General features: G+C 48.2%; 1 protein-coding gene across 1 annotated transcript in view; it reads left to right on the forward strand.

The window, feature by feature from the left end:
- LOC140407937 (coiled-coil domain-containing protein 170-like) overlaps positions 1-13,450 on the forward strand; it is a 118,784-nt gene extending 105,334 nt beyond the window's left edge. The window contains exon 12 of the mRNA XM_072495126.1: positions 11,479-13,450. Within this exon, the coding sequence (XP_072351227.1) occupies positions 11,479-11,721 (243 nt within the window). The 3' untranslated portion in view covers positions 11,722-13,450. The remainder of the gene's footprint in view (positions 1-11,478) is intronic.
- The last annotated feature ends 1,464 nt before the right edge of the window (positions 13,451-14,914 follow it).

Here is a 14,914-nt window from a genome sequence, read left to right on the forward strand (position 1 = left end):
TAACACAGTTCTCAAATGAGTTCGACTCTCTGCTAATCTAACTGTAGTAACTCCATCTAACTGTAGCAGCTTGCTCTAAGCCACGTGCTGGGGGGTGATGCTGCTGATCAACCCTGTCTAACTCTCTAGATGTCTGTCTGTGGAAAGAGGCAGGGTGTGAGGGCCTCATCCCTTTTATCGTGTTTCTGTAGGCACCTCTGAGTGTCCTGACTGCCCATTGGTTGTGTCCTATTCTGAGTGTTCATTGGTTGCATGTTTGCAGATCATGACAATACTATCAGTGATTTTTGTAAAAACCCATCTGGTTCAGCAATGTCCTTCAGGGAAGGAAATCTGCCGTCCTTACCCGGTCTGGCCTACACGTGACTCCGGACCCCACAGCAATGTGGCTGACTCTGAAATGCCCTCTGAAAGTGCCCAGGTAATTAGTGATGGGCAACAAATGCTGGCCTTGCCAACGGTGCCCACATCCCATCGCCGAATTACTAATAGCTCCTCATGTGACTGAGTCACATTTTGTTTGATAATGCTCAAGTGAAGCACCTGATTGGGCCTGTTTAACTTTGAAAAGGGACCCAGTGGCTGTTGTGCCACAAACCAAAGGGTTTGATTTTGCTGAGGGGAGAAGTTAAAAATTGGCGTCCGCAAAAGTGACCATGAAGCTATCGGCTTTCTGTAAAATTGTAGGAACAGACGAATTAGGAACAGGAGAAGGCCACTCGGCCCCTCGACCCTGCCCGGCCATGGCTGATCTGATTGTAACTTCAGCTTCATAGTCAAAGATTCTGCGTCCACTGCCTTTCAAAGAAGAGAGTTCCAGAGACTCTCAACTCTCTGAGAGAAAACATTCCCTCATCTCCGTCTTAAATGAGCAAGTGATTCATAAAGCTAGTGATTCGAAACTAAGCTGTTGGACTTTAACCTGGTGTTGTAAGACTTCTTCGTGTAAATGGGTGATCCCTTGTTTTTATACAGTGACCCCAGGTTCTAGGTTCTCCCACCAGAGGAAACATCCTCCCCCCCATCCACCCGATCAATACCCCTCAGGATCTTGTACGTTTCAATCACGTCGCCTCTCACTCTGCTAAACTCCAGCAGGTACAAACGGAGTCTGTCCGACCTTTCCTCATAAACAACCCACCCAATCCTGGTATTAGTCTGGTAAACCCTCTCTGAACTGCTTCTGACACATTTACATATTTCCTTAAATAAGGAGACCGAGTCTGTACACAATACACCAGGTGTGGTCTCACCAATACCCTGTGTAACTGAAGCATAACCTCAATACTTCTGTGATCAATTCCCCTCGCAATAAACAATAACATTCTATCAGCTTTCCTGATTGCTTGCTGTACCTGTGTCCCAGCCTTTTGGGATTCATGCACTAGGACACCCAGATCCCTCTGCATCTCAGAGCTCTGCAATCTCTCACCATTCAGACAATAAGCTTCTCTTTTATTCTTCCTGCTAAATAGAACCTTCCAGCTGTATAGAACCTTAGTTAGGCAACACTTGGAGTATAGTGTTCAATTCTGGTCGCCACACTACCAGAAGGCTTTAGAGAGGGTGCAGAAGAGATTCACCAGGATGTTGCCTGGGATGGAGAGCATTAGCTATGAGGAGAGGTTGAATAAACTTGGTTTGTTCTCACTGGAATGACGGAGGTTGAGGGGCGACCTGATAGAGGTCTACAAAATTATGAGGGGCATAGACAGAGTGGGTAGTCAGAGACTTTTTCCCAGGGATGAGGGGTCAATTACTAAGGTGTTTAAGGTGTGAGGGGCAAGGTTTAGAGTAGATGTACGAGGCAAGTTTTTTACACAGAGGGTAGTGGGTGCCTGGGACTCGCTGCCGGAGGAGGTGGTGGAAGCAGGGACGATAGTGACATTGAAGGAGCATCTTGACAAATACATGAATAGGATGGGAATAGAGGGACACGGACCCCAGAAGTGTAGAAGATTGTAGTTTAGTCGGGCAGCATGGTCGGCGCGGGCTTGGAGGGCCGAAGGGCCTGTTCCTGTGCTGTACTTTTCTTTGTTCTTTGTAAATGGACAATTTCACATTTCCCCACATTATACTCCATTTGCCAGACCTTTACCCACCCATTTAACTGATCTGTGTCTCTTTGTAACCCCCTTTCAGTCCTCTTTGCAATTTACTTTCCTACTTATCTTTGTGTCATTAGCAAACTTGGCAACCAGACCTTCAGCCCCTTCATCCAAATTATTTATATAAATTGTAAACAGTTGAGGCCCCAGCAGTGATCCCTGTGGCTCACCGCTCATTATATCCTGTCAGGCAGTGAATGACTTATTGAAGCCAACTCTGTTCTCTGTTAGCCAGCCAATTTTCAATCCATGCCAATGTTACCCCCTATAACATGGATTTATAGTTTAGACCATAAAACCATAAGATATAAGAGCATAATTAGGCTGTTCGGGCCATCGAGTCTGCTCCACCATTCCATCATGGCTGATATTTTCTCATCCCCATTCTCCTGCCTTCTCCCCATAACCCCTGGTCCCCTTATTAATCAACAACACCAGATTTGTGTTTGAGGCGCTGTTACCCACAGGGCTACAGACCAAGAGCTGGAAGGTGGAATTAGACAGAATAGTTTTTTCTAATAAGAGCTAGGGTTCTCCGTAACCCATTCCCAATTAAAAATCTGTCTAACTCTTCCGTAAATTTACTCACTGTCCCAGCATCCACCGCTCTCTGGGGTAGCGAATTCCACACATTCACAACCTTTTGGGAGGAGTAGTTTTTCCTCAAATCGGTTTTAAATTTGCTACCCCTTAATCCTGAGACAATGACCGCTCGTTCTAGAATGTTCCACAAGAGGAAGCATCCGCTCCACATCTCCTTTATCCATAGCTTTTATCATTTTAATACCTTAATTTGATTCCCCCTCATTCTTCTAAACTCGGGAGAGTATCGGCCTAAACTGTTCAATCTCTCCTCATACGACAAACCCCTCACCTCTGGAATCAACCTCGTGAACCTCCTCTGAACTGCCTCCAATGCCACAACATCCCTCCTCAAATAAGGAGACTGAAACTGTGCGCAATACTCCCGGTGCGGTCTCACCAATGCCTTGTACAGTTACAACACTTACCTTCATACTCAATTCCTTTAGCTATAAATGCCGCTTTCTTCATTACCTGCTGCACCTGCATGCTCGTTTCCTGTGACTCATGCACACTGACACCCAGAGCCCTCTGCATCGGAGCTCCCCAAAGTCTCTCCCCATTGAGATAATAAGTTGCCTTTCCATTTTTCTGACCAAAATGCATGACCTCACACTTATCCACGTTAAACTCCATCTGCCACATTTTGACCCACTCTCCTAACCTACCTTTAAGATATTTGTAAGGTTATTTTTTTCTTCATTGCAACTTACTGTCCCACCTATTTTTGTGTCATCTGTGAATTTGGCTATAGAACCTTCTATCCCTGTGTCCAAGTCGTTAATCTAGATTGTAAATAGCTGAGGCCCAAGGACCAAACCCTGTGGCACCCCACTCGTTACATCTTGCCATCCAGAAAAAGACCCATTTCCCCCGACTCTCCGTCTCCTGGCCGTCAGCCAGTCTTCTATCCAAGATAATAAATTACCCCGAATCCCATGTGATCACACCTTGTGAATTAACCTTCTGTGCGGCGCCTTATCAAACGCCTGCCGGAAGCCCAGATATACTACATCTACAGCATGCCCATTATCCACTTTGCTTGTTACATCTTCAAAGAACTCTTGACAATTAGTAAAACATGATTTACCCTTCATAAACCACGCTGACTCTGATGGATTGCGTTTTGACTTTCCAAATGTCCTGAACTTACTTCCTTAATAATGGATTCTAACAATTTCCCAACAACTAACTGGTTAAACTAACTGGCCTGTAATTTCCTATATTCTGCCTCCCTCCCTGTTTGAATAAGGACGTTACTTTCGCATTTTTCCAATCCACAGGAACCTTTCCCGTGTCCAGGGAATTTTGGAATATTATAACCAATGGATCCACTATCTCCACTGCCACTTCCTTGAATACCCTAAAATATAGGCCATCAGGCCCTGGGGACTTGTCTGCCCTCAATCCCAATAGTTTGTTGAGTACTGCTTCCCTATTGGATGGCACGGTAGCACAGTGGGCGGCATGTCGGCACAGTGGTTAGCACTGTTGCTTCACAGCTCCAGGACCCGGATTCGATTCCCGGTTTGGGTCACTGTCTGTCTGCACATTCTCCCCGTGTCTACATGGGTTTCCTCCGGGCGATCCGGTTTCCTCCCACAAGTCCCGAAAGACGTGCTGTTAGGTGAACTGGACACTCCGTGTACCCGAACAGGCGCCGGAATGTAGCGACTAGGGGTTTTTCACAGTAACGTCATTGCAGCGTTTAAAAATTTTTTTTTTTATTCTCCTCCTTTTTCACATTTTCTCCCAAATTTACACCCAACAATAAACAATAATCAGTAACGAATGTAATGTCAATCCCCATATCGATAACAACGATCCCATCCTCCCACCAAACCCCAAACATTTGCCTGCATGTTAACACAAACAAATGACAAAGAGGAATCAGGAATCACCCATAGTCGCCATTAACACACACAGCCCCCCCTCCCCCCAACACTCCCAACCCCCCCCCTACTGATGTTCGATGTGATCCAATTCTCGAAAGTGCATAATGAATAACGCCCATGAATTGTAGAATCCCTCCATCCTTCCCCTCAGTTCAAATTTGACCTTTTCAAGAGTCAAGAATTCCAGCAGGTCCCCCCGCCACGCCAGGGCACAGGGTGGAGAGGTTGATTGGATTGGATTGGATTTGTTTATTGTCACGTGTACCGAGGTACAGTGAAAAGTATTTTTCTGCGAGCAGCTCAACAGATCATTAAGTACATGAGAAGAAAAGGGAATAAAAGAAAATACATAATAGGGCAACACAACATATACCATATCCACCCTAACAGGATCCGCCTTCGGGCGATCAACGAGGCGAAGGCTATGATATCTGCCTCCGCGCCCGTTTCCAACCCCGGCTGGTCCGACACCCCGAATATGGCCTCCCGAGGGCCCGGGTCCAGTTTCACGTGACAACTTTAGAGATTACCCTAAACACCACCTTCCAGTAATCCTCCAGCTTTGGACAGGACCAAAACATAGGAACGTGATTAGCAAGGCCCCCTCTGCAACGTTCACACACATCTTCTACCCCCTCAAAGAGCCGGCTCATCCTCGCCCTTGCTCTATACACAACCTTCAGCTGTATCAGCCCCAACCTCGCACACGAGGTGGAGGCGTTCACTCTCCGGAGCACCTCACACCTGAACCCCTCCTCCATATCCTCGCCCAACTCTTCCTCCCACTTTGCCTTGATCCCTTCTGGCGGCGCCTTCTCCTCCTCCAAAATAGCCCCGTAAACCGCTGATGCTATCATCTTCTCCAGTCCCCCTGTCGTCAGCCCCTCCTCCAGCAATGTGGAAGCCGGCTCCACTGGGAAGCTCTGTATCTCCTTCCTGGCAAAGTCTCGAACCTGCCTGTATCTAAATATTTCCCCCTCCTCCAGTCCATATTTCGCTCCCAGCTCCTTCAAACCCCCAAAACGACCCCAAGAAATAAATCTTTTAGTGTCTTAGTTCCTTTCTCCTCCCATCTCCGAAAATTTCCATCCCACCTCCCTGGCTCAAATCTATGGTTCCACCGAATCGGCATTTCCCTTGACCCTGCCCCCGACCCAAAGTGCTGTTGAAACTGCCGGACTCCCTGAGTATCTCCCCGGGGCCGTTGGGAGCGGCGCTGTCGCTAGCACCTTCAATCCCCACCCCCTACACAAACTCTCCTCAATTCTGACCCATTGGGAGTCACCCCTCTGACCCAGCTCCGTACCTTCTCCACATTTGCCGAGTCATTGCAGTGTTAATGTAAACCTACTTATGACATGAGTAAAAATGATTGATGCTGATATTTTCTGCAATAATGTGGCCCCTTTTCAAATGCCTTCTAGAAATCTAAGTACAGCACATCCACCGGTTCCCCTTTATCCACAGCGCATGTTACTTCGACAAAGAACCCCAATTTGGTTCGACCTGATTTCCCTTTCACAAAACCATGTTGACTCTGCCTATTTGCCTTGAAGTTACCGAAGTGCCTGCTATATCTTTTGAAATAATAGCTTCTAACATTTTCCCTGTGACAGATGTATGTATATTTATCATATATCCTGTTTTTCATGTATGGAGCGATCTGACTGGACAATACTTTTCACTATACCTCAGTACACGTGACAATAAATCTAACTCTAACTATGATAGACTAACTGTCCTATATCTTCCTGCTTTCTGTCTCCCTCCCTTTTTGAATAAAGGAGTTACGGGCGCTATTCTCCCCCCATGCCGGGTGGGAGAATCGCCGGGGTGCCGCGTGAATCGTGCCACGCCGCCCTGATCCCCGCACGCGATTCTCCCACACCCCCGGAAACCAGCGGCGCGCGATTCGCACCGGGCCGCTCGGAGAACCGGCGAGCGGCGATTCTCTGGCCCGGATGGGCCGAGCGGCCGCTACGGCATGACAGGTTCCCGCCGGCGCCATCCACCCCTGGTCGCTGCCGGCGGGAACTCTGCGGGAATGCTGGGGGGGCGGCCTGTGAGGGAGGGAGGGGGGCTCCTTCACCGGGGTGGCCTCCAATGGGGTCTGGCCCGCGATCGGGGCCCACCAATCGGCGGGCCGGCCTCTCCCACTCCGGGCCTACCTCCTTCCGCGTGCGGCCCCAGAACACCAGCGCCATGTTGGTGAGAGGCCGGCGTGCGTAAGACATTCCCCGCGCATGCACAGGATGGCGCGGCCCAACTGCGCATGCGCGGGTTGGCGCGCGCCCATTTGGCGCTGTGTAAGGACGCTGGACGGCATGAACCGCTCCAGCACCTGTGGGGGCCAGAATAAGTTGTGCCTGGGCCCTGTTCGCGCCGTCGTGAAACGCGACGGCGTTCACGACGGCGCGAACACTTGGCCTCCATCTCGGAGAATCGCCCCCTACATCTTTAAATCAAATGGAACATTTCCTGAATCTAGGGAATTTTCAAAAATTAAAACCAGCTCATCAACAATCTCATTACTCACTTTTTTCAAGACCCTAAGATGAAGACCATCTTGACCCGGGGACTTGCCAGCCCATATCTCCAACAATTTGCTCAGTACCACTTCTCTGGGAATGGTGAATCCCTCCATCCCTTTCATTTCCTCATTTACAGATATTCTGGTGTTGCTAACTTGCTGTTGGCTCTTAATTTGGCTCTGTTTAATTACGTTTGTTCAAGAGCCGCCAGGTATCTTTCGACACCGCCACAAGGTTCAAAACCGAATACTGATCAATGACTCGATACACCAGTTAGTAAGTTCAAAAGCAATGCTCATTTATTTACACACAGTCAAATCTACTCATGCATAAAACTCCTCAACCTAAACTATCACTATTACTAAAGCCTATACTTAGCTTCGGGCGCCCACTCAGTCAGAGGACCAATGGCCGTTGCTCGGTTCTGAGGCTGCTGGGTTGAACTGTTTACGGGATAGCAACTAGGAGCGTCTATCTCGTAGCGTGCATTGACTTGGAACTTACTTGGTCTGGTGCAGCTTTGGCAGGTCTCTCCTCGCTGAGAGCCAAGGCCAAGAGTGCGATCCTCTCTTGGGGAGTCCTTTTTATACCCCAAAAGGGCTTGGCGTGCTTTTGGGCGGGCCTTGCACTTGGTCCCAATTAATTGGGCCTTTTCCCAATCGTCCTTATCGATTTTCCTCCAGTAGAGGGGTGGGTTCCCTGATTGCTGGGCGTGTCCTAGGTGGCCGTTGGTCTGCTTTGTTTTAGTCTCCTCTGGCGCCGGGATGTCTGGCTTAGCATTGTTTCCCTAAATGTTGCCTTTTGTTCCCGGGGATGGCTCATTCGTATGTAGGTGGTTCTGCAGCACCGGTCCTGTCTGAGTGCTACAGCTCTAATCAACAGACAGACCTTGCACCTGCTTGCTTTTTTGGTCTTGTCCAATTTTCCCTGCATTCTTTGCAAGTGTCCATTTTGTAATCGGGGCGTGGCCATCCCAGATGGCTACACTGGGATGTTACTTGAATCGTCTATGGTGAAGACTGATGCAAAATATCCGTTCAATTCATCTGCCATCTCCTGATTTTCCACTATTATTTCGTCAGACTCACTTTCTACATGACCACTTTATTCACTCTTTTCTTTTAATTTTTTAAATAAAAACTCTTATCATCCATTTTTATATTTCGAGCTCGCTTTCTCTCGTACTCTATTTTTCCCCTCCTCATTGATCTTTTAGTCATTCTTTGCTGTTTTTTATATTCTGTCTAATCTTTTGACCTGCTGTCCATCCTCGGTTGCCTTCATTATGAGGTCACTGATCCTATTTTGTTGCACTCCCAGGTCTTGTATAGCCTGCTCTCTGGCCGACTCCAGAAGGCGGTGTTCTAAGAAACTACCTCAAAAACATTCTGTGAACTCCTTGTCCAGGGCTACTTTTGCACGTCTAATTTTTAAAGTCTATATGTAGATTAAAATCCGCCAAATTATCACCATACAAGCTCTCATTATCTCTTCCTTCATACTCCATCCTACCATGTGGTTACTGTTAGGAGGCCTGTACACCGCTCCCACAAGTGCCTTCTTGATTTTACCATTTGTCAATTCTATCCAGACCTCTTCTACATTTGGTTTCCTGGACTTAGGTTATCCCTTTCTGTTGTGCTAATGTCACCTTTAATTAACAGCGCTATCCTTTTACCTTTTCCTAGATTTTTGTCCTCCCGAAATACCATGTACACTTCTCTATTTGGGCCCCAATCTAACCTCTCGCCCCATCTGCTGATTTACTCTTGGATTTGTCCTTTCTGTCCCTTCCTGTCACGGTCTGTTTATCATTTCCCATATTAATACCTTTCTCTCTTGGCTTGTTTCTGCTCTTTGATTTGCCACATCTTCTCAAATTCGATGCCTTGCCCCCACTATTCAGTTTAAAACCCTCTCTGATTTCCTAGTTATGTGACGCACTAGAACACTGGCCCCAGCATGGTTCAGGAGTAGACTATCCCCAACGGTACAGATCCCACTTTTCCCAGTACTATTGCCAGTGCCCCTCAAACCGGAACCAATTCTCCCACACCAATCTTTGAGCCACGCCTTCATCTCTCTGATCTTATTTGCTCTCTGCCAATTTGCATGTGGTTCAGGTAATAATCCTTTGAGTTCCTGCTTCTTAATTTGATGTCTGGCTCCTCATAGTGACTATGCAGAACCTCTTTCTTTGTCTTGCCCATGCAGTCTGTAGCTACATAGACCATGGTGTCTGGATCCTTCCCCCACCCATTGCAGGTTCCTCTCCAGCCCTGAGCAGATGTCCCTAACCCTGGCACTGGGCAGGCAACAGAGCCATCTGGAGTCTCGCTCTTTGCGACAAAAAACAGCATCACTCTCCCTCACTATACTTACCCCACTACCACAACAATACATTTTGCTGCCCCCATTTGAATGGCATCCTGTACCACCATGCCCAGAAAACCCATCCACCCTGCAGCCACCACTCTCACCCTAACCAACTGAAAGAACCTCAAACCTGTTGGATAATTCATAGACCCCATCAACAGGATTTGGATTTTGTTTATTGTCACGTGTACCGAGGTACAGTTAAAAGTATTTTTCTGCGAGTAGCTCAACAGATCATTAAGTACATGAGAAGAAAAGAAAATACACAATAGGGCACAGTGTCGAAGGCAGTCATGTGGCCTATCGCCTCTGCACCGACTCCCAGCCTTCTCCCCCCCACCTAACTCCCACATTCACCCAACTCCCAGCCTTCTCTCCCCACCTAACTCCCACATTCACCCAACTCCCAGCCTTCTCCCCCCCCACCTAACTCCCTCATTCACCCAACTCCCAGCCCCCCCCCACCTAACTCCCTCATTCACCCAATTCCCAGCCCCCCCCCCCACCTAACTCCCTCATTCACCCAACTCCCAGCCACCCCCCCCCCCCCCCCCCCCCCCCCCCCCCCACCTAACTCCCTCATTCATCCAACTCCCAGCACTCTGTTTAAAATCGCAGTGCCGGGTGAACTGAGAGGACTGCAGCCACGGGCTTGGAAACGAGAGTTAGCTGAGACCCCAGGTCAGAAAAATGGTTCCTGAATGAAATAACCTTGGCTGCTCTGTGGTGCAGAACCTGCATCCTGCTAAAGCTTGGGTGAAATTCTGAATTTAAACAATAATTATCAGTTGGATGTTAAACGTGAAACAGAAACAAAGTTAGATTTTCAGAAAAGGATTCAGATTCTTTCATTCACCAAACTCCTCGCACTGTGTTCACAGTCATACTCCAGTCAACTAACGCATGGACAATTAACGTCCTTTAGTAATAGTAGTAATCGCTTATTGTCACAAGTAGGCTTCAATGAAGTTACTGTGAAAAGCCCCTAGTCGCCACATTCCGGCACCTGTTCAGGGAGGCCGGTACGGGAATTGAACCCGCGCTGCTGGCCTTGTTCTGCATTACAAGCCAGCTGTTTAGCCCACTGTGCTAAACCAGCCCCTGGGGACGAAAATACGAACATTAGGAATAGTGGTAGAATTAACTCATTTGGCTCACCGTGCCTTAACTCCATTTTCCTGCCTGCCCCGACCGCACCCCACCTACCCACGCCCTCCACATAACCCTTGCCTCCCTTGCCGATCAAAAATCTATCTAACTCAGCCGTGAATATGTTAAATGAAGCAGTCTCCGCCGTTCCACCGGCTCATAACCCTCTGAGAGAAGACATTCCTCCTCACCTCTGTCCTAAATGGGGACCCCTATCTTTGAAAGTCTAACGATGAGCATGAAACCATTGTCGATTGTCGTAGAAACCCACCTGGTTCACTGCTGCCCTTTAGGGTAAGGAAATCTGCCGTCCTTACCCGGTCTGGCCTACATGTGATTCCAGACCCACAGCAATGCCTCTTGAATGCCCTCTGAGGGCAGCAGGGTGGCGCAGTGGTTAGCACTGCTGTCTCACGGCGCCGAGGTCCCAGGTTCGAATCCCGGCCCTGGGTCACTGTCCGTGTGGAGTTTGCACATTCTCCCCGTGTCTGAGTGGGTTTCGCCCTCACAACCCAAAGATGTGCAGGGTAGGTGGATTGGCCTCGATAAATTGCCCCTTAATTGGAGAAAAATGAATTGGGTACTCTAAATTAAAAAAAAAAATTAAATACCCTCTTAAACTGCAAAGCAAGCCGCAATTACGGATAGCCATACGGGGTAATTAGGGATGGACAAGAAATGTTGGCTCACATCCCATGAACGAATTTTTAAAAATCACCACGTTGTCGTATTTGTCGCCAGCCTATCTGCCGATGCTCACATCTGAGAAGGAATTTGAAACAGTAATGACGCCTGCTCACCCTCGGCCAAGTCTGATGTCAATGTTTGTTTTTGCAGTTGGTGGATTTCCGTGAGTTTGTAACGAGAGCTCTGGGATTTGACACAAACAGCATGGCTGTTCCCGATCAGAGGATCTACCATCAGTTGAAGGGCCTGGTGCAGGCCCAGCGAAGCCTCAACCAGAGACCTTTCTACTCGGACAGCTCGCTGCAAGGGGGCAGCGACAGAATCGGAGTCAGGTACATGGGGTCCCAGCCCGGGCGCAGCCCTTCGCCAAACTGGGGCCAGCGCAGGTCTTAACTCAGCTCTCTGCTCAGGGCCTGCATCAGGGCTCCCCAGTGAACTTCATTCCAACTTAGTTCACAGCCTCTGTAAACCCCCAGCCGCTCTCTCAACCCTCTCCCCCAAACACTCCCCTGATAATATTGTGCATGGAGGATTGTGTGTCTACGGACATCACATGTGCACGGATTGTGGTAAGTGTCCTTGCGAGTGTATGCTACTGCAGGAACTGTTAATGAGAATTGACCAAGGTCCATTTAATTCACATTCTACCATACTGGTGTGACACGATACAAAGATAATGATCAGGAGATCAGAAGAAATAGGAGCAGGAGGAGGCCATTCGGCCCCTTGAACCTGCTCCACCATTCAATAAGATGATGGCTGATCGGATTGTGGCTTTCACTCCACTTGCCTGCCATCCTCCATGAACCCCATCCCCCTGTTAATCAGAAACCTGCCTCACTCATCTTTGAATATATTCAATGATCCAGCCCCCAGTGCTCGCTGGGAAAGAGAATTCCAAAGATTAATGACCCCCCCTCCCCCCCCCGAGAGAAGAAATTCCTCCTCATCTCCAACTTAAATGGCAGAACCCTTATCTTCAAACTCTTCCCCCTAGTTCTATACTTCCCCGTGAGTTGGAATTATTCTCTCAGCATCCACTGTGTCAAGCCCCGTCACAACCGCATACGCTTCAATAAGATCATCTCTCATTCCTCTGATGGGCTTGTTGACTAACCTCTAGCAATGAGCCTACCACAGACCCAGGCATGAGGTGAGGTTAAACCCCGATGGCGAGGAGCCTTGGAAAGCACAGATCCACGGCCACCCGTTCTTCCTGAGTCTGCAAAGTTCACCACATGTCATGTCTCAAATTGTTCACATAATGAACCCCAAAATGTTATTTTCTGAAATAAATCTGTCAGTTTGTGTAATCGGTCTCAGTTCTTTGCTTCTGCCCACCCTGCGAGTGGATTGGACTGTGACTGACCACTGGGCCAAGACCTCCGCTCCCCTGACAGGCACATGTCCAGCGGGGGCCCTCTGCAAGGAGGTCAGTTGCTGGAATCCTGGCTGACCATCCTCTTCCTTCTGTGTAGAGAATGGAGGATATGTGAGGCTCCACTCACAGCTGCCTCAACACAGACCGCGTGTCAAAACTGGGGTTTTTATTGGCGGGTGTGCCTCAGTTCCAGAATACACGGGGCAGGGGGACAGGGGGATCATGGTAAACTTCACAAAGGACAATCAGTGACAGCGGGTTGACAGTGGAGCGTTAAGTCGCTGGAGAAGGTGCAGAACAGATTTACATGGACGATACCACAACTGAAAAGGTTTAACTGTTAAGAATGGTTGATCCTCTGGAGCTCTTTCCTTTTCTTTATTTATTTATGGGATGTGGGCATTGCTGGCTAGGCCAGCACTAATTGCCTCCGAGAAGGTGGTGGTGAGCTGCCTTCTTGAACCGCTGCAGTCCCTGAGGTGTAGGTACACCCACTGTGCTGTTCGGGAGGGAGTTCCAGGGTTTTGACTCAGCCACAGTGAAGGAACGGGGATATATTTCCAAGTCACGAATATGTGTGCCTCTTCTAGAAACGAGAAGGCTGAGTGGAGAACTAATAATAATAATCTTTATTATTGTCACAAGTAGGCTTACATTAACACTGCAATGAAGTTACTGTGAAAAGCCCCTGGTCGCCACATTCCGGCACCTGTTCGTGTACACAGAGGGAGAATTCAGAATGTCCAAATTACCGAACAGCACGTCTTTCGGGACTTGTGGGAGGAAACCGGAGCACCCGGAGGAAACCCACGCAGACATGGGGAGAACATGCAAACTCCACCCAGACAGTACCCAAGCGGGAATCGAACCTGGGACCCTGGAGCTGTGAAACAACAGTGCTAACCACTTGGGCACTTGATAGAAGTCTTTAAGATTACCAAGGACTTTGATTGAGTAAACATGTTTCCTCTTGTGGGAGAGTGGCTCTAAATGGTTAGGCAATAATAAATGGAATTTATTTTTTGTGGGCAGCATGGTATCACAGTGGTTAGCACTGTGGCTTCACAGCGCCAGGGTCCCAGGTTTGATTCCCGGCTTGGGTCACTGTCTGTGCGGAGTCTGCACATTCTCCCCGTGACTGCGTGGGTTTCCTCCGGGTGCTCCGGTTTCCTCCCACAGTCCAAAGACGTGCAGATTAGGTGGATTGGCCATGATAAATTGCCCCTTAGTGTCCAAAAACAGTTCGGAGGGGTTATTGGGTTATGGGGACAGGGTGGAAGTGAGGGCTTAAGTGGGTCGGTGCAGACTCGATAGGCCGAATGGCCTCCTTCTGCTCTGCATGTATGTTCTACAAGTAGGGAATTCAGGAGAAACCTCTTTACCCAGAGAGCAGGTGAGAATAGAATGTGGAACTTGAGGTGAATAAATGTACTTAGTTGAAGGGGAAAGCAGGCAGAAATATGAGGGAGAAATGGCAGAAGAATGTGTATTTTTGAAATAAATTTAGAGTCCCAATTCCTTTTTTCCAATTAAGGGGCAATTTAGCGTGGCCAATCCACCCACCCTGCACATCATACACCGAAAAGAGAAGAATGTGCAAACTCCACACAGACAGTGACCCGGGGCCGGGTCCTCACGATAGAAGCGTATGTTGATCGGGTGAGATAATGTAAGGTGGGAGGAAGCTCATGTGGAGCATAAACACCAGTACAAAGCAGTTGGGCAGAATGGTCTATTTTTCTGCGGTAAATTTGACGCAATTCTTTGTGACTAAGCTTGTGTGTTGTAATCTCAGTCTTTAGTTCAACCTGTTGAAGGCTAATTGTACCAACTACATTTTTTTTAGAAAATAAAACTATTTTGGCAAGTTTGAATGAAACTTCTGTGTGTTCCTGAAGCCATTTATTGAATCATCGAATGGATACAGCACAGAAGAAGGCCATTCTGCTCTCTGCTTCCATACTGGCTCTCTGCTGGAGCACTTCACCTTGTGCTACCCCCCTGCCTTTTCCCCATAGCCTCTGTAAATACTCTTTAGAAAATTATCCAGTTCTCTTTTGAAAGCCTCAATTGAATCTGCCCCCACCACACTCCCAGGCAGCCTATTCCAGATCCAAACCACTCGCTATGGCCATGCTGCTGAAGCTTTCCGTCTTGGACTCACCAGGACAGTTCACAAGAATACCAATAGTAAAGGGAACAACA

This window comes from Scyliorhinus torazame, chromosome 2, assembly GCF_047496885.1.
Source record: "Scyliorhinus torazame isolate Kashiwa2021f chromosome 2, sScyTor2.1, whole genome shotgun sequence".
Classification (NCBI taxonomy): Eukaryota; Metazoa; Chordata; class Chondrichthyes; order Carcharhiniformes; family Scyliorhinidae; genus Scyliorhinus; species Scyliorhinus torazame.